Source organism: Melospiza melodia, chromosome 11 (genome assembly GCF_035770615.1).
Source record: "Melospiza melodia melodia isolate bMelMel2 chromosome 11, bMelMel2.pri, whole genome shotgun sequence".
In the NCBI taxonomy this organism is placed as follows: Eukaryota; Metazoa; Chordata; class Aves; order Passeriformes; family Passerellidae; genus Melospiza; species Melospiza melodia.
In genome coordinates, this window is record NC_086204.1 from 10,598,766 (window position 1) to 10,624,360 (window position 25,595).

General features: G+C 39.3%; 1 protein-coding gene across 2 annotated transcripts in view; it reads left to right on the top strand.

Annotated features, from left to right (window-relative positions):
• NR5A2 (nuclear receptor subfamily 5 group A member 2) overlaps positions 1-11,890 on the top strand; it is an 87,220-nt gene extending 75,330 nt beyond the window's left edge. For both annotated transcript variants that reach the window (XM_063165545.1, XM_063165546.1), the window contains one exon: positions 8,689-11,890. In XM_063165545.1, coding sequence (XP_063021615.1) covers positions 8,689-8,936 — 248 coding nt within the window. In that variant the 3' untranslated portion in view covers positions 8,937-11,890. The remainder of the gene's footprint in view (positions 1-8,688) is intronic.
• The last annotated feature ends 13,705 nt before the right edge of the window (positions 11,891-25,595 follow it).

A 25,595-nucleotide genomic window follows, 5' to 3' on the forward strand; every position in this document is an offset into this window, starting at 1 on the left:
ATATCCTGAGGCAAACCAGACATCTAGTACAGGCTAAATTCAACTACTGGAGCTTAAATTTGGCTTAATATATCCCCACTTGGATCTGCCTGTTTAATTCTCTTTCATATGATAACATTGGTTTATTCATAGTCTGGACTTGCCACCTGAACAAACTGTACCTCATATCTTATTCTAATGGAATAGGAAAACTTTGCAAAAACCACAAAAGTTCCTGACTGAAAATCTAATGCAAATTTGGGATTAAAAAGTGTTTTGTGAAGTGACTACAAGATTAGTACTGAGAGATTTTCCCCCTAAGGAGTACTGCTTTTTATGATCATGCATTTTTTATAATCTGCAGAGACAGATGGGCTTTATAAAAGGATAGAGCCTGATACTCAAAAGGGTTTCAGTGGCAGCTGCATTTCTGTGTTTTAACCTCAGTAGAAATTTATACACTATATTTTTCCAGAAAATATTTATATTTCTTCTTTTTGGACTATATCACCCCTTGGTCAACTTCCAGTGGCAGCAGCATAAGTACCTCCAAGATTAATCTGTTCCATTATTCCTATTTTAAACAGTACTTGAGTAGCAAGAGAGGGATAGAAAGGGAAAAGACAGATAATGTGCCAGCTTCTCATGAGACCAATAAAGGCAAACATTCAGAAAAGTTTACAAATGTCTAGGCAAAAGCAGAGAAAAATTTTTCTAGGTAAAAGCAAATCCCTCAAAAATTTTCATTCCTTATTTTCTAAATATTCCACTTCTTCTCACCTAAATAATAGACTGGTTTTTCGTCTTCTTAAAACTATACCACACTATTATTGCAATTTGCATATAACACCCTTTTTGCCTCAGTTTGTAACTTCAAGGACTTTGTATGATGTCCTATCACCATTCCCAGGAACTTCATAAATATTTATGACTTCTTAAACTATTCCCACCCTACAAATTGCAGGCATTGACAGATAATTCCCTTAAAACACCAACAACTCTGTGTGCTATTGAAGATTCAAAGGATGTTGCAGAAATTAACTGGGGAAACTCTTTGGTTCAATAAATTTCCTACTTAGTCTCATTTTTTAGCTCATCAGAAACCTAATTTCTGCCTTTATGAAATTTTATACTGTGATACTACTTCTCTGGCAGATTTGCCTGTATGTAAACATATATATATATATATAAAAAGCTTGATGATAGGATAATTAGCACAGTAGCTTTGTTACCAATGCTCATTCTAACTGAATATTCAAAGAAAAAAAAATTATTGCCCAAACATATATTATGGCCCTGGAATGAGGCGAGGAGTTCAGAAAAAGAATGAGTTTTGACTCACCTTCTTTCTTGGTTTATCTGCAAGACCTTCACTAAATCATTTCTGCCCTAGTTTACCAATGTGTGCTGACATACAAATATGACCATGCCTCCACAAGACAGTGGTTACAGATTTTTTTCCTAGAAAAGAGAGATTTAGATTGAGACATTTTTTCTAGAATTGATCTGTCATTTACCTTAAGCAGTCACTAGATCAAACACACAAACAAGTCTAGAAGCAGGATCCAGAAAGCCACATCAGCCCAGGCAGGTTCCCTTTCCACCAGCCTACAAAGGCAGGCAGGAAATTTGGGCTTTATCACATAGGGTTAATTTTTCCAATGCACCAGCAGAGCTTCAACCTAAAGACTGAAGCACACTTTCACTGAGAACAGCCTCTAGCAAGCAATACCAGAGATCACCCATTGGCATGGTGAGAGACTCCAGTTATTTGGGGATTTCCTTGAAGACACAACATAGCAACTGCTCTCCAAACTCCTGTTCTTCTGTCATGTCTTCAAAGAAAGCAGCAGCTACTCTTTTATATGGAACATAATCCTATCATAATATTTATGAATGCTGAAGTATGGACTAAAATACCTACAGAATAAACCTTTGGGCCATGGATGAGCTGCCCTCAGTCCCAGATGAGCAAGAGACAAGAAACGTTTCACTGCTGACCCACAGGGCAGTGCCAGGCTGGGACTCCAGCAGGGGCAGGACTGCAGGCAGGGAGGGAGCTTTGGAAAGTGAAAGAAAGTGAGGTGGTAGTGGAGTTTAAGCATGGCAAAGCTGAAATGCCAGCAGTGGAACCACTGTTTGGTGTTGTGTTCTGTCCCCACATCTCCTGGGCTGGGGCACAGTTTCATCCCCACTGGTTCCCCATACCCCTGGCTTGTGGATCTACCACCCCTGGCTTTGTGGCTGTACCTGGATATATTTTTTAACTCCCAAGCTGCAGTGAGAAATGCTGGACTTTGTATTTAAGGGTGTAGCTGACTGTGGAATTTGGGACAGGATCTGTGAGCAACTCTTCCATCAGAGCCCTAGCAGGATCTTGTTTTATTGTGTTTCAATGGCCACAGTATCACGTATGCTTCATGTGCAAGTAATAAGGATGTTGGTTCCTGGGGTGTCAGGACAAGAAGTGAGTGGAGGTTTTGTTTGTTTAACTTCCAAGAGAGTACATGCAGCCTGAGCTGCTGAAAGTCAAGCTGTTTTATTTTCCTGAGTGATGACTCAGTAATTACACCAGTCATAAAGATTCAATAAACCAAATTAAGCTTTGCCCTTTGTCTTTACTGGTACTGTAAGAAAAGAAACAACTGAAATGCAGTAACCTACTTCCACATTCGCACAAGGACAGGAATCCACCTTTTTTGCCCCATGTCTCTCTTCCCATTGCAGAGCTAACAGTGCCAAAAGCAATTATAAAATTACTCACAAAATCAATAAGCATGGTTTTTAACAGACATCAGGAGCTTCTCAGTAAGAATCCATCATTTTACAATCTTTTTAGAACAGAAGAATAGGTGTCAATATTTTAAATAGCATTAGAAAGAAGCCTACCACTATAAAGCAATATGAATATGTTTCAGTTGAGTCTGAGTTCTTCTGAAAGAAAACAGAAGTCCATCAAGATTGAAAACTGAGGGAGTGAAATAGGATCCAGACTAGGAATTGCAGCTTGTTCTCCTAAGTATCTTGTTCTCACTTTAAAAATATATACAGTCTTGCCCAATACTTGGGCATGAATGAAACATTCTGCTATAGAAGAATTTAATTAAGATTTTCAAAACAATGTGCCCTTTATCAGATGTTACGTTCAACTGAAAATGAAAATTACTTTATGACCCTAATAAATAGTCAGAGATCGACTGCTGCACTGTTACAGACAGCTTAGCCACTGCCAAAAAAGAATCATAAAGACAGGATTCTACACATTCAGTTTGGACTTGGGAGTCTTAAGAAAAGTGCTTTTTGTTTTACGCTGTAGAGGTTTTTCAAGGTTTGGAAAGTGCTAAATATATGCAGCTTATCACTGATTAAAATACATCTATCAAGAATTGTTTCCCATGACTTCTAAGTGAATAATATTCAGCACAGTCCTGCTGCAATAAAATTGAGAGGAATTTTGTAGTAAGGAGCTTATCTTTACCATAAATCTTCCTTCATTACAGCATTTTGTCTGTCAAGAAGGCTTAGCTATAGAATGGCATGCATCTGCCTTCATGACAGATGTGCTATATGGAACTGCTGCTGTTGCCCTTAGTTTCAGTGAAGGAGAATTGTGGGTAATTTTCACAGATTGGCACTTTATCAACCATTAGTACACTTGCCTTCAAAAAAATGTTTGCCACATGTCAAAAATCTACCTGTGTTTTAAGTCCTATAATGCACAGATTTTGCAGGGCTAGCAGAAAGTAGGAAAAAGTAGTACAAAACTGTTCAAATAGAGGGAGTTTGTTAACATCACCTCAGTCCTGGTTAACTCCCCTTCTTTGAACTATTTTGGGGTAAAAATCTTCATCAGAACTAACATATTCCATCCTCAAGCTCACATGGGAATTGGCCTCACCCAAAAGGCCCTGATGAGAGCCCCAGCCACGTGAGGAGGTACAGTGTCGCTTTCCCTGATAAAACAGAATGTTTCTAGGCAGAGGCAATGCTGCTTCTCAAGCCGCGCAGCATGGCTGCAAAGAACCAGGCAAACCTCTCAGAAGCCAATCCTGAAGGCCATCCTGGCCAAAAGCAGCCTCAGCAGAGTTTGGAAGATGTAACAGTTTATCAATGAGCCAATCACTCCTTGCAAAGAGCTGCTAAGTGTTAGAGGCATTGGGTTTCAATAAAGCCCTTAAATGATGGGGCTCATCAGCCCCCTCGGGTGAGGAAGCTCAGGCGAGGGCTGGTACAAGCCCTAGTGCCCGGAGTATCCATGAGACTGGAAGCAGCCTTGTGAAAGGGAAAAATCCTCTTTCCCATGGAGAAACCCAAAATCTTATTTTGTCCTTGCAATGGTGCAAAACGCAAAGAGGCAAATGAGCTGTGTTCACACCTCTTCATTGCTTCATGTAGAAACAGCATTGAATAAAAGACATGAGCAGTAAAATTTAACCAGCTTTCTCTGGGAAATATTTAGTGCTCCCAAGGAGTTACTATTTTTCAAAGTTAAATCTCTCATTCTGTTTCATTTTTCTTTTTAAAATTCCCAGACCAAAGGAAAGTCTCTATAGATTGGTACATCCCCAAATTTTCAGTATTTCATGTCTGGAATATGAGAGGGAGAAAATCTCTCTGAAACCTAAATATTTTTCCCCTCTAAAGACCAGACCCATTTTGGGGGAAAATATGCAAAAGTGTTCTCCCTGGGCTGAATGTTGTGTGCAGTTTCAGCTTAACACACGGTTTTATGGCAGATATGGAAAATAATCGAAATGGGGGATATCTGGGAATACTGGCAGATCTTCACTGTGACTGCAGAGCAGATCCTGACACACTATAATACCGTTTTTGTCTTAATCGTCAAAAGTAAGCTATAGAGAACAAAAATTCTTTGTCTGACAGAAAAGCAATTGCTATTTCTTGTAAAACATATAATATATTCCAGAAGACCTAAGGGTTTACTTTTCAATAAGGATAGAAAAAGATGCGCGCCCCACTGTGAGCTCACAGTAAGGCTGTTTCATGTAAAAAGTTGGTAATTAGTCCCTGAGTGAATAAAGTAGAAGAGCTAAGAGACTGATACTTACTGTAGCAACACAAAACACTTTTTCTAGCTGCTAGGATTTAAAGGGTGTGTGGGTGGGAGGGGGGGACCTACTCCTACTCATTTAATTTACAAGCATTTAAACTTCAGAAAATTATTTCTTGCATTAAGCTTAAACATGTGTACTTTAAATTGTTACTAACCGATGTAAAGATCAGTAAGAGACATTCCAGTTTAAAAAAAAATATAACAGGAATGAGGAATTATGCGAAAGGATAAGGGATGCCGTGCTGTACACTACACATCAGTAGCAGATTTCATGCTCATTGTACTGACTGCCTTCAGCAGCTACACCAGCAGTGGAGTTTTACACGGTGCTCTCAGCACATATCCTTTGACTTCTCTCTGTTCAGATTGTCTCATTTGCTTTATTGCAGCATTCACTTGAATATGAGATAAGAACAGACATCAAAATTCATATGCAGAGATCTTGGTCACTTCACAACTTCACAGAGACCCACCCCAAATCAGGTTACCCCTATGTCCCTACTATTGTAATTGCAGTCCTGAAAGACATCTACACACAAATGAATTATGTAGTGATGTCCTAAATTGTAATTACTTGGACTGTCCCTGATTCAGTATAGAAATTCAAGAAAATCTACATATTTCCCCTGGTTAACTAATAACATCTTGTTTACAAGCACCGAGCCTCACCACAAATCGCAAGAACTTGTTTAGAGGAAAGACATTAAAAGTATTTCTCCAGGCTGAATGTGGCACAGGAGCCCAGAACTACTTTTGTTTACTGTTATTATAAACTGGACTTGTTTCTAAAGCTTGGCTGCAGTGCTTATTTTGCCACATTGAAGGAACTGTCCCAAGATGAGGAAAAAGACCAGCACAGACCTTCCCCTGCAGTTCTGCAATGCTCATGGGACTCCCTGAGGCCACAGAGCTGACAGGGGTACAGGAGCACCTCACACTGCACCCGTGCACCCACTGCCAAAAGCCGCTGATCCTGGGTTTGGGGGTAATATATAATACATAAAATATGCCTCCTCTTGTCTTGGAGTATAGCATCAATTCAGCTAAAAACAGAAGAATAAGTGTCTCTAAAACACATATTAAACTTGCTGCATTTGTAGAAAAATATTAAAAGTTTGCAATTATCAGATTTTGTTTCTTCTTTATCTCTGTAAAAATTTATCTTGCGATTTTTCAATAAATATATAATCCACGCAATAACATTTAAACAGGGGGTAAAAATAATAATGAACCTGGTTTTCCAAGAAAACAGCACAATCTCATACACAGTACGGCTCAAAATAGACAGAGAGTAACAGAAAGATACCCTTTGAATTTAAAGGGGGTTGAATAAGATAACGGTTTGTAAAACTTGCTGACTTTTTAAAGTTATTTTTGCAGAGGAAAAAAGTTCTAAATACTGGTTCTGAAATCATCATACATTTTACCTTGCTGTTTCAGTTTAATCAGTAAACAGTTCAATCTCTAGCATAGTCCCTGTTTTCTGTGGGAGTTTTTATGTTCTAGCAATTCATTCATGACTATATTTTGCATCTGAAACAACCTATTAAAGCTAATTGTGATAGGTGATACTGTTTCTTTTTTAGCTTTATAAAAATATGCTTAGAACACCCAATTTTTAAACCAGGTTACAATAGCTATAAAATACCTTGGGAGTTTTCTGCAGGTACATAAAATAATAAACAGCTATATTTTATATGAGAAAATGTCCAGTGTAGTACAGGAAAACATAATTATCCAAAGATCTCCAGAGACACTGGCAAAAAGACTTTGGATAAATGAGTTTGAATAGCTAAGGGACCAGGCATAGCAGCTTTGAAGTTTCCAGTCCTCTTCACTTGGGATAATGTAAAGTTCAGATGATTCTTGCTGGACAGCCATCACAATTTCAGTATTACTGGCAAGTTCCTTAAGTCAACTAACTGGTGGATGTTACGTCCCCAGTTCCCAACCAAGCAGCACAAATCCAGGAGTCACTGGCTTCATTTTCACAGTGAAACTGGGACAGGAAAGAGGCAGGCAATAACAAGCCCAGCAGGAAGCACTGGCCCCGGTTCATGCAAGAGGGAATCCAGTGTGCAGCTGGCAGCCAGCACATTCCAGAGGGGCTCCTGCTCACAGCCTGGAACTCTGCTCGGGAGGCTCTGTGTGCTGCCACCAGCTGCCACCGGGACCCTTGGCATCTTTCCTATTCTCTTGTTCTAAAGACAATGTTTTTCTCCTCCAACCATTTCCCTCATGTTCCAGCACAAAGTTATGTGCAGAAACCAGTATTTGCTCTCTTTAAAGCACTTCTAGGAAAAGCTGCAGTGAGACCCAATTTACACAGGCGCCCAGGCTCCCAATGGAGCAGATGACCAACGTGTGTTCCTGTTTTGCAAAGGAAAACACTCATTTCCCCACAATCAGAGGCTGGCATTTACAATGAACCAAATTCTGCAAAATTCTCCATCTCCCGGGCTCCAAAATTATCCCCAGATGAACAGATTTGTCTTTATACAAAGTGAATAAGCAGCAGAGTTGTGCCCAGTAGCACCATGCTCTAGCCTTACAAGAAAGTGCTGCAGTACTCTACTGATGGTAAAAATGATCAAACACAACCAAAACAAGCTCTCCCAGCAAGTGCTCTCTAATCAGCTCCCTCTTCCTGCATTAGAGCAGCACTCTAATTTGCAAGCTTTAGAATAACTTCTGCATTTACCAGACATGTTAAAAGACAATTTCATCCGAGTGGTTTTTACACAGGGGAGCAAACAATGAGGAGATAATATACTGGCATTTATCTCTGACCAGCATTTCCAGAGCTTGAACTTGCTGTATAGGAACAGAAGATGATCAAACAGAGGCAGAGTGAACAAACTGTACCTGCCGTGCTGATGTGAATGCCCCGTTGTCCAATACCAGAAAAAAAAATCAGTGTTGGATTTCAGAAACCATATGCAGGTTAAAGGGCACCATTCTTATCTAGTATTCTACCCAAAGGACAATGATTTCATTTTATAAAGATCATTAGTCAGTGAAATATATATTTTAGAGAGTTTCTAGTAGGGAATATTATTTTGGCAGTCACTGGAGTGTACCAGATGGTTCATTAACATAGGCTAGACAAGTCAAAGGCTTTCAGAATCATTTTGAAAATGTCGAACAGAAACAAGAGCACTGTCACTTTTTATTAGAATTAACTACATCATACCCTGGACACAGATTTCACCTTGGGTCAGAAAAATTAATACAGAATTATATGAATTGTGTAACATAGTAGGTTAAAGATAGGGCTTCCTCTTGGGACTCATTTGCTAGCAATATATTATGGTCTTCTACTTTAGGAATCCTCAACCTTTCTTTTTGTTAGCTATGAAAAGAGCTGACCTTGCTCAGACTCCATTGGTGTCTAATTGATTTGAGGTATATGCAGAATTTCAACAAGACACTCCACTAAAGCTCTTTTGTGATCATTTTCCCAGGAAAGTTGGCAAAAGAGTTCACTGAATATTCAGCAGCTTGTAAAGTATGCTTTTGTCAGGAGGCAAAAAAATACATCCATTTAGTGAAACACTGACTTCATAAACACGAATTAAAATGCAACTGAATTGTTACCTGGGTTTTTTTCTGTCTTTTTTTTTATTATCATTCAGATGTCAAAAACCTCGAGAACTTCCAGCTTGTGGAAGGTGTTCAGGAACAAGTGAATGCTGCTCTGCTGGACTACACCATGTGCAATTATCCACAGCAAACAGACAAATTTGGGCAGCTTCTCCTGCGACTACCAGAAATCCGAGCCATCAGTATGCAGGCCGAAGAATACCTCTACTACAAACACCTGAACGGGGATGTGCCGTGTAATAACCTTCTCATTGAGATGCTGCATGCAAAGAGAGCATAAATTATACTCATTAGAGCTTCTGCTTTCAAGGAAAAGAAATTATTCTGAACTGCTCCAAGCAACACTAATTAAAATGTGGTTTTAAGACTTTGCAAAACGGTGTAATAATCAAATACTAATAGTAAATAAGTGATGTATCAGGGTATTTGTATTGCAAACTGTGAATCATATGCTACACATCCCCAAAGGAATCTATATAGGACTTTATACTGGAGTGAACTTACCAAGTGGATACCATCACCAATGTCAACAAGAAAAAGGACAGAATGATCGTTGTATATTTAACTCTGCTGATTGCCAACATGAAGAAACCTAAGTGAAAAAAAACCTGATCTGTATTATTGAGCTAAGATGGTGGGGAATTTGAGTGCACTAAATTCCTTCACTGCATAGAAGGACTCTTAAAACAGTTACAACAGATGCAAAACTGCATCTTACAGCATCTTCTGTCATCCTTACAGGGACCCAACACTTACTTCTTCTGTGCTAAATGATGTGGCATCCATTGAACAAGCTGTAAAAGAGAGCCGGCCTAGGCCACGTGCTGTGGCCACCAAACCCTCCGAGGCTGGGCCTGCCTGTGGGGCCTGCAAACCGCTCCTAGGAGGAGTCTGGGATCCAGTTAGATTGGCATTCTTAACTGTGCTCTGAAGTTTGTTTTGTCACGTGTTCATGTCGTTCTACCAGGCAGTATCCCTCTTCTACTGCTCTTATCAGATAGCTGTTAAGCAGCTAAGGAAATATTCCAAAATAAATTAGCCAATTCAACTGCATACTCAAGATGGCTCCACTATATATTCAATGGTTGTTTCCAAATAAAGAAAATAGAGATATTTCAGCCATCCCAAACAACACTTTCTTTGACAAGAAAACAGAAATAAGAACACCAAATACTGGTGTTAAAAGACTAAAAATTAATTTTTAAAAGAATTTTGTAATAAAAGAAGTGACAAGTGAGTTGTACAACTGGATGATGCCAGGGAGCTTATTAAGAAATTATCTTTAAAATTGCCAGGCATTTGGAAACTAAATTTCAACTCAAACATCCAATATCTAACGAAACTTCCTGTTTTCAAAGTTAGGTAATATACCTATTTTACGCAAAGAAAGAAGAGTGATACTGCTGTGTCTATGTAGGCCAAAGTCTGCTGCAGAACAAATATTAGAAAAGAACAAACACTTCTCTCTCTGTCCAAATGAAGATATCAGTATTAACATGTAGTGCCACATTTATAAGTCTTGCCTTATTTCATTACCCTTAAAGGTAACTGCGCAGGTGTAGATCAACATACATTTCAAAATAAAGTATTAATCTCTAGCATTAACAAAAACATAGTGTTTACATTCTTTAGGTCCTGTGGGGAAAAACTGTGATAAAATTGCAGAGCAGTGATTTCCTTATTATTTCTTTTTAATTGGTAATTATTTTACCAGTACTTAATTACTGTATGTCGTGAGACACTAAAATCAATAGGGGTATTTCATTTTTACTTTAATTTTTGAGATTATTGGCTGCACAATCACTTGTAGAAACTGTATAAAATCCTAATACTTTAATTTTTTTTCATGAAGATTGCTGGCTTTTGAATAGTTTATTTATATTGTATATGATAGTTTTCACTGTAGACAATTATGATGCTAATTTATTGTTCTTTGGTTTCATCTTTATATAAGATATAGCCAGAATGAAGAAGCCAAATATATGTGTTTACTGTAGCATGTCTTCAAGTTAGTGGAACATAGTTCAGGGACACAGAAGGGTCTTTACAAATTAAAATCATTCACTTGATTAAATGTCTGTAAATCTTCATAATCCTAAATGTAGTTTATTTAAATCTATTGTAAATTATGTGAGTTGTAACTTTTTCTGTTTCATGTGAACTTGAAAAGGTGCATTTCTCTCACTTTTGTCCAACCATTCATCCATTGTATACCAAAGACATCAGTTATTACATCTGCATTAGTACGAAGCACACTATTTAACTGCCTGTATTAATCAGCTCTAATGTTCTGTCCATGCATAGGGTACCAACACAGCAAAGCCAAGTGTCTGCAACTCCTACATGCCTGTCTTGTACCACAGCACACACACACTGTCCTACAGACCTGGAGCAAACCGAGCACAGCCCCTCAGCATCCCCCACGGCAGACAGAAACACTATTTAAAAACCAGTGCTCTCCCTCAAACAAACGAAATTAACAGAATAGTAAAGATTGATGTGGCTGTGAAATACACAAACAAGATAAGTGTGGTCATTCTTTCCTTTCAGAAAGAAAAGCAAAGCATTAATTCAAGTGTTTGCATTCTCTTTTTTTTTTCCTGTTGAAATGCTACAGTGAACTTCAATGAATATTAAGGAAAAAGCTGAAAAAATATTGCTAAATATTCATAGCATCATTATCCATATACAGGACAGAAGAATTAAAATAAGAATGTAGAAGAAAGGAACAATTTAGGCTCATGAAAATGCTCTCAGATAACTGAACATATATTTGCCCCCATGCAGGGTTCCAAGAATCCCATCGTATTGTCCGAAGTACACGAACAAAACAAAACAAAAAACAAACCACGAAAAGAACCTGCTCACGTTAATTGTTAACTACTTTGCAACCAAGCATTTTCTTCTGACTGCCTTATTGATTACAGGATATATTAGTAAAAGCAGACTAAAATTCAAAAAGGTTTAGCTTTGGCTGGTTTATTATAGTTGTTCTGTGTTTGTAAACAGACAATCTGTAAAGTCTGATTATTTGTATTACAGATGTTCTGCAGCTGCCTTGGATTTAAATCCATGCAACTCTTAGAATGTGCAGTGAGTTACTTGTTGAAGTTGAAGTTCTCTTACTGTATCAGTGAAATACATATTGTCATGTCAGTTCTTGCCAAGAGTTTCTCATCAACAATGGAATTATTTTTTTCAGTATTTCAATAAATATTGATATGCCCGTGCTGATTACTTTATAATTGTCTTTATAATACCACCATTCCACTGAAATGAAGAATCAGTCAAAAATCAGTTACTCAGAAGAAAAGAGTAAAATGCAGGACAAATATGAACACCGAAGAGAATTTGATACAAGTGGAAGACACAAGTGTAGAGAACAGCACCTTCAAAAGCTCAGACAGCAACTGGGACATTGCCTAGGCTGAAGCCAAGTAAATACAGCTAAAACAGTTTAGAAAAGCTGGATCTATAACCAGAAAGAAATTTACTGCTTAATACTTTCAAATTAGCACCTTTGATCTCATACTACTTTACATGTACCCACAAAGAGTTAAGCAGCCAAAGCATCAGGGAGGGAAAATGACAGAACAAAAGAAAATCAGGTAACAGGATCCAGCAGGGCTCAGGATAACCTCTCAGCAATGTAAATACGTGGCAGGGCCAGGGGCAAACCCACAGCTTCCAACATAACTGCCAGTGCAGGCTGCCAAGGAGACAGATGTTACTGCTGCTAGAGGAAAATATTTTCCTAAAGTTGCCCTCTGGCTCATTTGACTGCTGTTCTGAGAGCAGGAGGTGAAGGGGTCCAAGAGAGCTCGTCAGCTGTACCCTCCTGTTCTGAGACCCAGTCCAGTGCTTCTCCTGAACTGTCTGGTAGTTGAAAGAGGGCTGTTCTCTCAGGTGCCAAATGTCAATGCTTCAAGGGAAAAAACAGGGCTATAATTAGTTATTTACAAATCCTGCACTTGAATGAAACAAAGCTGGTTTAGTGTAGCAATAAAAGCAGAGTAAAACACAGAGGATTTGGTGGCTTACAAATGAGAAAGGATTATTTTAACTTTTAGGAATCATAACAGAAACCCATGGTTTTGCAGAGACCCAGGGGAGATTCCAGGGTTGATATATTTTAGATAGTTTTCCTTACAAGAGATACATTTTGGTGAGATATATTTAGTATACACACTACATGTTTAAAGTATGAGGGGATTTATTTTTAACTGAGTTTGACACTGCTTCTGGAACAATCTGCTGTATGTTTTTATTGGAAACATGGAAAGAGTGAGTTCAATGTAACACAGGTCAAGCCAGTACAATACTTGGTGATCCTGACAATTTCCTGGAATACTGAATAACACTCTATTAACCCCTACATTGAAGTCCATAGTCTAAATACATCACAAGAGTTCTAACAATATTTTTACCTTCTCTGACAGAGTTGCTGTTTTTTTTCTAGGGAAATTCCATATAGCTGCATCTGTAGGAATTTGGGATGGCAAACAGCATTAAACTAACTAGCTAATCAAGAAAGTTGCAGATAAACTTTTAGGGGCAGATCCTAGAGCTGTATTACACTATGATACTGGCATGAGCCCAAATACTTCTGTGACAGTCAAGCAAATTCAGCTGCACTTGAGTAGAAAAAAGATCCATTTTCTAAGGGCAACTTGTCAACAACAAAAAAATTTCCTTAATGATAAGGGTAAAAGGGGACCTGAACCTCAGATGGAGTACACAGCTGATGCCTACTCTGATGCCAGTGGATATCAGCAGAAGATAGCAGCACTAGAAGCTACTTGATAGATACAGTCTGGTCTGGCACACATTGGTAGGACAAGATGTAGATTCTATGCATCAAACACACTTTGCAAACCCTTGGGTTTGCTCCAGTACATAACAAAATTCTCTCTATTTTACTGACAGCTTTGAAGTCTGGCATGCAAGCTTGAGCTTCCAAAACAGGTGAGTTTTCACCATTGCCCCAGAAAGGCCCTGACCCACTTCCATTTCACTGTAACTTCCCTAAATCCTATTTAAACTGCTGTAAACCTGTGAACGTCCTGTGTGTGCCCCAGGAGATAATTCAGACTTGAGGTAAAGCAAGGTGGTGGAGCACAAGCTCATGATGCTGTCTGTATTCATGGAGGCCTAGACCACTGCTGCCCTGCCTCAGCAAGGACTGCAGGGTTTACCATTAGTTGCTAATAAAACAGAGGCCAAAACAAACAGCAGTGGAATCAAAATTGTGTCCATTGACATCTTGCCCTCCCTGTGTTCAGGATCAGGGTGTAAATGGGTGAAATGCCTCTCAGGCTGAGGAGCAGCCTGTCAGAATGCTTCCAGTAACACTGGCTGCTTATCATGCTGCTGCAGACCAGAACCTTCGCAGAGCAAGAGCCTCCCTGTGTGGTGTTCACATCAATCACCCTGCCACTGATGCTGCTGAACATTTGCTGGATACCACCAGTCCAGGCTGTCAGTTGCAATTAGCCACCAAAACAGGGACTCTGCAGCAGAGGGAATAAAGCCTGTTTGTGGGAAGGACCCCAAACAAGCTGCTGTTTGTACAACAGAAAATGCTGACGGCCATTCAGTAACTGCTGGCATGCCTACAGACGTGTGCACACCCCCCATGCCACCTCTGGGAATTCCTAAAGCATGCTCAAACATCCAGTACTTCTGTTCCTATAGCAAATATTTTATGAGGCACAGCTCCCTGAGGGACATTGAGTTTCAGTCATAGCACAGTTTGAGTCCTCCTTCGCAGTGGTGTCCTCCCACTCATACAAGCAGAAGAGTGCTGGTGCAGAACAGCACAGAAGTGAGGCAGGCATTTCAAATCAATACCCTGGTGTTTATACCTTGCACTACATCACAACAGCTGTCCTGCTCTTTACAACTTGATCTTGATCAACATGGATCAAAGCAGGGAAGTTCTGCAAAGAGCTCTGCTTCATGTACCAAGGCAGCACACTACAACTGTACATTAAGGGAAGGTCTGTAGGACTGCCTGTGCTTGGACTCAACAGTAAAAAATACAGAGTATTGTGAATGTCTATTATGATCAGTGCATAAACTATAGTAGAGAGCAAAAGAGATAAGGGGGGAGGAATAGCTCCAAAAGTAAAATAAAAAAGGAAGCACGTGGACGTGGAGAAGACATGAGGATATTTATGTTTCATAAATATTTAATATTGATTCACTTTTAATCTAAAAGAAAAAAATTAAATAAAATATGCTGGATTATTATAATTGCTTTGAAGTATTAACAAGGCCTGAATAAATTATCATGTATATATTTTAGGGAGCTGCCACAGTAAGCCATATTGGTTTTAATTTTCATTTAATAAACTTTGTTTTATTTTTCATTGTATAAAAATTTCAGATAAAAAGCATGACATGGAATAACCGATTGAATTTTTTTAATCAATTCATTCAACTCATGCTGTGAAAACAGAGGCTTATTATTGGAGTATGCTTTTATTTAGCATCAAACACTACAGTTGCCTAACAAACTGTGTCAAATTGTTTTTTCAATTCACAAATGCAGTTGAAGAATTCCACAGCAATGTTCTACTCTTCCAAAGACCACTTTCCTATGAGTCCCACAATATCTGCATTTGCAGTTGCAGCTTCCCCCCAAGTCCTGCATGCTTTTGCATACAGAACCTCAGATACTGACGCTCAGTGGTGCTGAACCCAAGAAGGTGGGGCTGGGACACATCTCACAGTTTTTGTTTCTTTCTTTGAGTCAGTGTCCCTCCTCTGCTCACTTGTGTTACTGAACACCCAGCTGATGTTCCCCACACCCTCCCAGCGAGAGCCCCCATTCTCCAGGGGACCCTTCTGTTGTGTTCCCACTCCTTTTGTACCACTCAGGTTCCCTCTGCCACATTTCTACTTTAATTTTCCTTTTCTTTGGTTCAAAACCAAAACTCATGAGTAAACTTTACCAACATATCAGGATTTTCAGGAGAGTGTTTTAAATGTCAAGGAGTGGGAAAAGTCAAGGACATAACATTGTCTACATGTCTGAAGCAGCAAAGTGACCACCAATGTCAAAACAGGAAAGTGACCGCTGGGTCTGATCAGACCAACCTGAAGAAGCTCCAGCCAAAAGCAAGACAAGGTCACCAATCAGCCCTCTGTGTCTTGGCTTACAATGACCAGTTCCACAGACCTAAACAACCTACAGTCCTTACCAAACATTGTTTTCAGAGAGGAAAGAGGAAACATCCCAGAATTTCAGTTAAAGAACTGCACAGAAATATTAATAGACAAATCTAAACAGAGCAGTGGCATCTGGGCTAGGATTAAACTCTTTGAAGACAATGCTTTTTTCACTAATGACATGCTTAGCAATATGCAACATAACCAAAAAAATAGCCATTGACAAAAAGAGGAAATGAAGGCAAATTTTGCTTTTTTGTTGTGATTTTTGGATTTTGTTTGGGTTTTTTGTTTTGGGGGGGTTTTAAATTATTATTTTGTTTTGGGGGTGTTTTAACTATTATTTATCAAACTTTGACCCAACTTTGCCCCTTGGGCATCTGGCAGAGAAAAAAATAATGAAAAATAACTACTTTCACTACTTTCTGTAGTGAAACATTCAAGACACCTTTCCTTGCTGTCAGAAAAGCTGGCTGGTACCTCACCTGGTGTGCCAGAGTCCTGAGCATGTCCTGCAGGGCAGCATCAAAGGTGTCTCAGTAATGTCTTGGTCAGGATGAAACAGCAACTCCAAGGAGACAACAGGGGCACTCACTGGAAGCAAACACTGCACAGCCCAACTGCTCCCTGTGCCACAGCGCATCAGTGCCAGAAGCTGCCAGCCTGGAAACAAAGAAAAGAGGGAGATTTAGGGAGATTACCTGCAGTTCTAGAACTGTTTCCCCATTTATATATTTGGAAGTAACAATCTGTTACCTGAGTGGTAACAGATTCACTGTTTGATTATTGCCTGCGGGAGCTGTGAAGAATAACAGAATGTTAGTAACAGGTATTTTCAGATATTTAGACTATAATTGATTTCTTAAAGGATCACTTTACTGAGGCTGTTAGCCTCACTCCTCAACAATTTTTTTAATTTACATTTTGGCTCTGTTAGGAGGCTGATTTCATGCGACCAACTACACACAGAAATAATATACACAAAACAAGAAAAAAGTTCCAGAAAGGAAGTGATCACTTCAGGGTGATAAAATTGAGCCCAAGAACACAAGAAAAACCTTGTTTTCTTCCTGGTAGTTACTTTATAGTTGTTCTGCTTTGTTTTAATGCCTTCTCATGAAAGCTGTAAGTAATACAATACAAACCAACACAGCCAGGAAGAAAATGGTAATTTGTTTGTAGTTTAAAGAACTATTTTAGAAAAAAGTGTATATACAGACATAATTGACATGTTCCAGAAGATGGATAAAAGAGCAAAAATTCTCTCACTTTTAAAAATTATTATTATAATTACCATGATTTTGTATGCATAATTGTGTATATATAATTATATATATATATATACATAAAATTCTGTTCTGTTTCAATAGGCCTGTCAATCGTGACGTATTTGGACACAGGTCTGTACTTCAGCTTGTATGAGAGTTGTCTTCTGGAGATCCAGAGCACACAACCCAGGAATTCATAACTCTCTTCAGTCACAAACTCACCTGTGATCCCTGAAAATGCCCAGGATGCATTGACTAAATCCTCCCACCTGCAGGACACAGCCAAGGCTGACCTACATCTTGTGCTGCTCCAGAAACATGACAGTCTCAGTAACATCTCAAACCTGCAACAAACACAAAAAAATAGCTGCTAAGTGGTGTCAGGACATGACATCTCTAGTGTATCCACGCTGGAGGGATGCTGGCTGGCTCCAGAGCACCCAGGCTGCTCTGGAAGAATGGCCTTGGGAAGCTGGATTTACCCAGCAGTTCTTGTTTGCATCTCCCTGCACACAATAAAGTGTGGCTTTGGAGATGTTTTATTGACAGACTCCCCCTGTCCCAAGGTATTCAGAAAGGAAAGAGAAAGAACCAAAAAACAAGGCAAGCTCTCCTGGGAGAAAACACAAATATGGACAAATTCCCTCTTTCCGTTTCAAAGGAATTTTCTTCAAGTTATTTGATATAATTTTTGTGAAATGTAAGCAGATATTTCAACATATTTCTTCTGAGAGTATTAGTCTCTCTGACAACTCTCTCACTCTGTCTCTCCTTGCATTTCCCCAAACACACAATGTGCAGTCGTCGGTGTGCTAAAGTTGTGTTTCTCCCTTAAGTAATTATTTCCACTCTTTAATTGTTCTTTTAACCTTCTGTAGTATCATTGTTATCCAGACTGTGTTGGTGCTGCTTTCCAAACACAGATGAGTAACAGTTCCTGCCCTTAAGAGTGTATATTCTCGAAATAAACCTTTCCAATTCTCCACCCAAGACAAAACACACCAATTACAGCTGTAACAGTCTTCAAAGGTTTCTCAAAGTCTGTGAATTCCTGTTTCTGACATGAAGCCAAATACACATCTTTTATTAACGTAAAACTAAGCAGGGCCTTTTCCAAGAAACTGATCTTAAGGATGTGAACTTCCCCAGAAATAAACCCCTTGAGTTTCAGACCTTAGCCATGCCTCATTCCCTAGGCACCATCTACCTCTGGAACTACAAAGGGATCTCTGTGCCCCAGCCTAGGCTGTTTACAAGCACACTGACATGGCATGTGTAGAATGGGTACAACCACCAAGACATTGCTGATGGAAATCTTTCCAGGATGCTAAAAGGTAGTTAGCATACCTGTTGCACAGACCAGAAAGAGTGGAAAAGATAAAAGGCAAGGCTTAATGAGAAGCTGTGCAAAATCACAACAGAAGTGCAAGCAATGTAATTAATTAAAGCAAACCAATTAGAGCAAATAAAGTAGCTGAGAATGACTCAGGGCAGTCAATTCACTTTCTTATACCGCAGTTTATTTCCACAGCCCATTCACATAACAGAGTTTACTTGGTTTCTGTCCCTGCTACACTGTAAATTGGAAACCTCCCAAACTAATCCACACAAGAGTACACTTTTGTGCAAGGAAGAGCCAGGAGGGAGGATTGCATTGGGTCGTTAAAAAACAAAAAAAAATTGGTTAGGAATGGGTCTCATTCTGTATTTGTTGTTGAAGCTCTGACCACAAAGATATGTTTGGTGATATCAACACACTGTAAAACCTCTCTCAAACAAACTGATCTTTGATCATTACTTGTAGGTTGATGGCTACTTATTCTCCTGATTTGTTTTGCTAGTGTGTAATTTCTTCTAAACCACAGTAAAAAATGCCTACTCAAGCCGTGAGAGAAAATTTTCACAGCACTTGATTTGCAAAAGTTTTACTGCTGAGCTTTCAGAGGCACTTAGTTCACCATGCAGCTACTCACTCAACTGGGCTGCTGAACTGTAATAAAAGACATCATTAAGTGAGAGTTGATGAGGGGACTTGGCTCATTGGGCCAGTGGTTACAGTTACAAGGAACTTCTTGTGAAGCTAACAGAGTGAAAATCTATTTTGATTTCTCAAATCAGCATCTCTTATCAAAGAAATAAACATGGCAGCTTCTAGTAATACACATGTTCAGGAAGGTCACATTTGCACGCACAGCCAGCACTGACATTGATAAATTATGCTACAACACTTGCTGGGATCCCACATTGTACTATTACAATGAAAGTTCTGAGAGTTCCACTTATTGTTAAGAATTTACTCTCCAAATCCATTGCAACCTTGCAGTGCAGCCAGACAAATTCATTGAAACATTTCATTCCATTTCCAAAAGCAAGACAACATCCCTTAAAAGTTCCTAAAAATTTGTTCCTCATTACTAAGGTACATCTCCAAGGCAGTAGTCACAGAGCCATCAGACTCTCCTCTCTGCCCCACCTCCTCTGCTTTGAAATGTCCCCCCAGGAGACTGCCTGGCTGTCCCTTGCCAGAGCTGGTCAGGACAGCAAGCAGAGCAGGACAGTGCCCAGTGGGAGGAAGCTACCACACACCAAACATTTTAGAAGCCTTAAGCCTGTGAATACAGAGTAAAAAGTAATGGTTTCTTTTACAATATTAAAGCAAATGTGACAACAATGTAGTAACTAAATTCACTGATAGAAGGAGAGACAGGTTCCTGGAACACAAAGTCCAAGTTTCCTTGAAGAAAGCAGAGAAATCTGGAAATACATCCCTCAGAAAATTCTGCTTTGGACCTCCTGGTTCAACAACAGGTGAGAGTAAGTCTCCTTTGTCCTTTGACTCTGCCAAGGGTTCAAACTACCCAACTCCTGGGGAGGGTGCCCACATGCTTCATGTTCAGAGGTTCCTCAGAGAGGAACCACTGTCCCAGAGGGACACTTAACATTTCAAACACACCATAAGGACTGCATCAACCATAGGAGCATGTGATTGGTGGCATATGATTTCTCAAAGGAAAAGCCACAGAGCACAGCTATTACAGCTCTTCCAAAGGGTGCATTTCAAACACTGAGAAGTGTGTTCACACTCCAGCTCTGGCTGATGCAACACACAGGAAGTATGTTAAGAATGAGGTTTTTCTATCACCTTGCCTTAGCAGTGAGTGCTTTTGTGCTCAGAGAAGCTGTTGAAATACAGCATGTCTACAACTGAAAGGTACTGCTCTCTAATAATATCACTGATATTACCTCTATGATAGTGTAAGAAAAACCCAATTCTAATTAAAGAAAACTCTAATATCATCCATTGCACAGGAAGCTGCATGTTAATCACTAGCATTACAAAGCTCTGAGCTGGGGCTGAGTCCCTAGCTACTACCATAACAGGCATTTGAAAAAGTTTTATGCTTAATAAAGGAATGGCAAGCAAGAGACAGCCCTGCTTTCATACTTCTCTCCACTACTACCCTTATGGAACAGTTCAGTCACTTTCTTGACTCAGACTCTACTACTTTCATTATTTTGCCACCTCCTGTCTTAGTTTTAATCAGCAAAAACTAGATAATAATCACAGAACAAAAGGCTCAGTTTTCTGGGAATCCATTTACCCATCTGCTCCAAGTCTGATGACATGTCACTAAACTGTCATTAAAATAATTGCTTCTAATACTAGGTTATACATGACTCCCCAACCAAAGACTACAGCAACTTGTATAAAACACACTGCTATATGGCAGGAACAAAGCATTGCTTCTCAAACAATTCCTTTACTACTTATATAAATTCCACAAATAATGCAAATTTAAGGGATGGAACCTACCCAGGGTGTTTTAAACGGCACATTTCTGAAAGAAGGGCATGGTGGGTCTACAATCTTATTCTCCAAGATCACAAGCACAAATGGCCTTCACAGCCCATTTTTACACAGTCATCTCTAAATAAGCAGGTTCAGTCAATAGAATTAAATTTCTATCATCATAGAATGGTTTGGGTCAGAATAGAACTTTAAAGGAAGTCTAGGGCATCACTGAGATGATGCCAAATTACCATATCATGCAGGGATGCCATCTAATCCCAGACTTAGTCACTTGGTATCAGTTCACACCAAGCTTTGAAGCAGAAACAACACAGAAATTACTTCTCACAACCAGCTTCCCAAGAGTTTCTTCAAGCTCTGCACCTAGGCTTTCATAAATAAGCCTACAACAAAATGGAAGACAAAGCCAAAGTCATACCAGCACTATTAAAGGACAGCAACAGGACTTCTAATATCAGCTTTCATGCTGCAAAACACTGTTCTGCTGAGCTGAAAAGATACAAATCTATAGAAGCAGATTGCTTTTAACACCCTTAGTTACCTACTGCTTCTAATGAGAGATGCCTAGAATACCCACTAATATAATAATATCCTGTACTTACGGGCAAGAGTGATGACAGGATCAGAAGAAATTCACCACCACAGTAACTACTGCAGTTCTTAAGAGAATTAAAAACAATCAAACAAACAAACAAAACAAGACCCCAGCCAAGACAAAATGCAGTCTGAATGCAGTCTGCTAATCATTGTGAATGCACTGTAACACAGTAGCTGGCAAGTCCATGCACAGTGTCTTGCACAGGTTGTGTCTGGGGTTGCTGCAGGTACAATCTCAGCTCTGCACAGGCAATGCAAAACCACCCAGTAGCAGGAATCTGCTAAGTAGGCTGGGTCATTTCTGCACTGACTGGGCAGCAATCAGTGAAGGGTACCTGAAAATGCAGCACTTGGTGTGGTCCTAACTCTGGGAAATTGAGGATTTTCTTGTCTGACTGGGCTTCTTGAATGGCAGGAAAAAAGATAGGGGCTGTTGAAGGGTTTGATTATCCTCCATCTCCTCCCCACTTACACTAACAAAGCCAATGCCACCTACTGTTCAAGGTACTGTGATGTAAAAAGTGGGCAAAGTCGTGCAAATATTGTGTGCTGTGAAACCTGACAAATGAAACTTTTTCACTGGATATTTTATGCCTCTCATCATAACGAGCAAAAGAGTAATTTATACTGAAAATGTTGATTTTTAGTACCTGGAAATGTTCCCACACTTTCCTCTCTATAGATTCAGCAAAAAGTGGTATTTTACATCTGCCCCTGCATCCTTCTCTTTCTAAGCATGGCAGAGGGAGGAAAAAAGTCAGCAATGGACAAATCTTGCACCCAGCTCTATGAATGGCAAAATAATCCCCACGAGATTAATAAGATTAAACAGCAATATTTAGCTGTTTAGCAAATGTGTACCATTGCAAGACCAGAGCAATTGTGAGCTGGATTTTAAACAAAATCAGGCAATAGACTCTATTCAAGGACATACATGCAGTCAATGACATCTGTAATAAGACAATACAACACATTTAAAAAAGGTAACAGAAGGTTTTTAAGTATAAACACACACTACACAAGGTCTTTTAATTAGGGAACAAGGTGAGTATCATCATCAGTATTTAATGTACTTTATAAATGCCTTTTTTTCAAGTTTGACATCACTATCAGGGTGAGGGGGATTTATCAGTTTGCTTCTCCAAAGCCTGTCCAAAGCTGGCTATCTGGAAATGTTGTATAAACAAACTTTGTTAAAAGACTGCTTACCAGAACTTATCTTGCTTTCTTCTCTGAAACCAGAAATAGCTGACATATACAACAAAAAAAATTTATTAATAACAGCTACAACAGAAGTGTTTATATCTGCATAAAACCTATTCAACCTAATTTTCCCAGAAAATATGATAGCAAATTGAAAAAATACCCTGAAAAACCTTGTCAAGACATTTTTGAAAAATGCTGAACTTGTTCATGTAATACAGCACATACCATTGTACTCTTTGAAAGGGAATGAAAATTTGTCATTGCTTCAGTAAAGGCAATTCCTTCTTCCCTCCCCATGTTTTCTGTACATTCAGAGATTTTGCAAGCATACAAGTCCAGCCTCAGCTTTGGTCCTACACAGCTCAACCCCTCTCTTTAGAAGCTCCTGACTTTCAGGTCTTCCTAACTTTTCTTGCACATGAACTTTTAGGTAGAGAAAAACTACTTCATACACACCCATGCTTGCATGCTAACCCACCCAGCTGGTCATGTTTGGAGTAATGCATCATAAGAGCTATGGCACCCTAACGATGTATTCCATTAATACATCATCAAAGCTGTGACACTCTTATGATATATTAGACTAATACATCATGGCAGTGCTGTATCTTGGACAATGGATTACTCCAAAACACAGCAACAACCAGAAAGCTCTCAATCGAAGTTTTGTGAGGTTTTCAACTTATTTACATTGTATCAGTTTGGGTGGGGGTTTTTTTGTTGTTGGGAGGTGGAGGAGGGTTGTTTCTCTCTTTCTTTTTAATTTCTTATAAACAGGCCTTCACTAGGGACAGAAGGTCAAAACATAAATATTGATATAGCTAAGAAGCTATTTCACAGTCCACTACCTAACCAGCACAACATTCTAACACACTGTGTGGATCATTGTGCCAGGGAGGAGGGAGTGCCCTGACCCCCTGCACACAGTGCTGGGGCATCACCCCTCTGCAGTCACACCCAAATGCTGCAAACAACCAGCTCCTCCTCAAAGCCACCAGCAATGGCTCTGTAAAACGAAGGATTTCTTACAGACAACCTCACTCAATAAAAGTATTGCCAGAAAAGGGGTGGAATTAATTTAAAAAGATTCACTAATTTAAACCTGTGCTCACACTTGCAGTGATGTATCAAAAAGTATCCACCAAAACAGTGAGGTGTGCTACCACTTATGCACCCAGCATTACCCACCAATCTCCTTTCTCTGCTGGCAACCTATGGAGGAACTTAACAAAATGAAAATTTCATCTTTTTTGTAACTCATTTCATTACATGGAACATAGATCATAGTGACATGTGCGTTATACTACTAATAGAGACTATTTACAGAAAGATAGGGGAACCTCTTAAAAAGAGAGGACTTGCATCCTGTTTCAAATCCCTTAAAAAAAAACTTCAGTTGATCATCTGTATCATGTATTTCCATGAGTTTTAGAGGCTTTAGTCAGTGCAGATAGTAACACCAATCACCTGACAACACAGGTAATGCTGGTAGAGATAAACCACTCTTTAATTTCTCTGGCAATAAAGTTGCATTTCACTATTCACATAGAATAGGTAGCTCTGCTCTTAGTGTTTACCTGCATGATTGCCAAAATCACACCAAAATCAGTCTGATCAATGAGTTTATATATCCAAAAAATAAAGCAGATTATGAAGGCAAGTATGTTTTGGGAAGGGATATTTTGCAAAAATTCAAGGTTAAAACCAGCCTACCCACTGGAACATAACAGAAAGAGAAAGTACAAAAATTTAAAAATAAGTGCCTGCAGCAAAAAAAAAAAAAAAAAAAAAAAAAAAAAAAAAAAAGGCACAAAGTAGAAAACAGAATTATAATCTGAGAAGTAAACAGAAAAAGTTAAAAAAAAAACAGAGAGAAAAGGAAAAAAATCCTCACAAATAAACTGAAGAAAACAAGGAAGTGCCTTCCTCAAAAACCTTTCAGAAAAACTGTACCCAAGGAACATCCACAGAAGAAAACTTCAGCCCCTGTGATTCTGTTGTTGTCACTCCTCTAACATAAACAAAAGCAGAAACCAGAGTGTGGATAGAGGCTCTCAGACACATCAGTAACACTGAATGGTGTATCTGAACCTCCCTCTTTCATGTAAAGTCTTACAAGGTTTCAGGTATTTTGGTATTTGCTTGCCTCCATTTTGAGGGACAAACAAAGGTTTTCTCCCTCTCTCCTAACAGACCTTGCAAGGCATGGGGATGGCACAGGAGGCAGCAGAGCAGAAGACCAAAAGCACATGTCAGGCAGGCTCAAAGCCTGGTGGCAGGAGGGAATTCTGCACACAGGTTGCATAAGGAAAGGTGCCCATCATTTCACAGACTACTGCCCCAAACCCTGACAAACCATGAAAATTACATGGTAAAAGGGAAATTATAATTAATGACAGCTACTTTGGGACTACAGAGCATAACAAACTAAGGTGAAAGCCTAAAACTCAGTGCAAAAATATATTTATGGCCAAAATTAAGTATTTTCTCCTATTATTTATTCATACATTTTTTCAATTATTTCACTTAAAGTACTTCAAAGACAGTTACTGCCAAAAACAATAGTAAGATACACAAATCCTTCAGCTGCATTCCCTTTCCTCAGCCCCACACTCCTTTTCTGGCACCAGAAAAGTTAGCTTAGACACCAACCCTCTGCATTCAAAGCACTGCCCATTTCCTCAGGGCACAGCTCTTCCTATACAGGAAACATGCATACATTTCATTTTATAGCACTTGGCTGCAGTTCCCACAAGCATCCCCACAGCTGAGGCAAGGCTCATCCTCAGGGAGCTTCCCCCACTGCTCAACACCATGGCATGTCCAAGGCAGCACATCTGTGCCCCTAGAGAAGACAAGGCCTATTCCTACACCCCCACTGCTC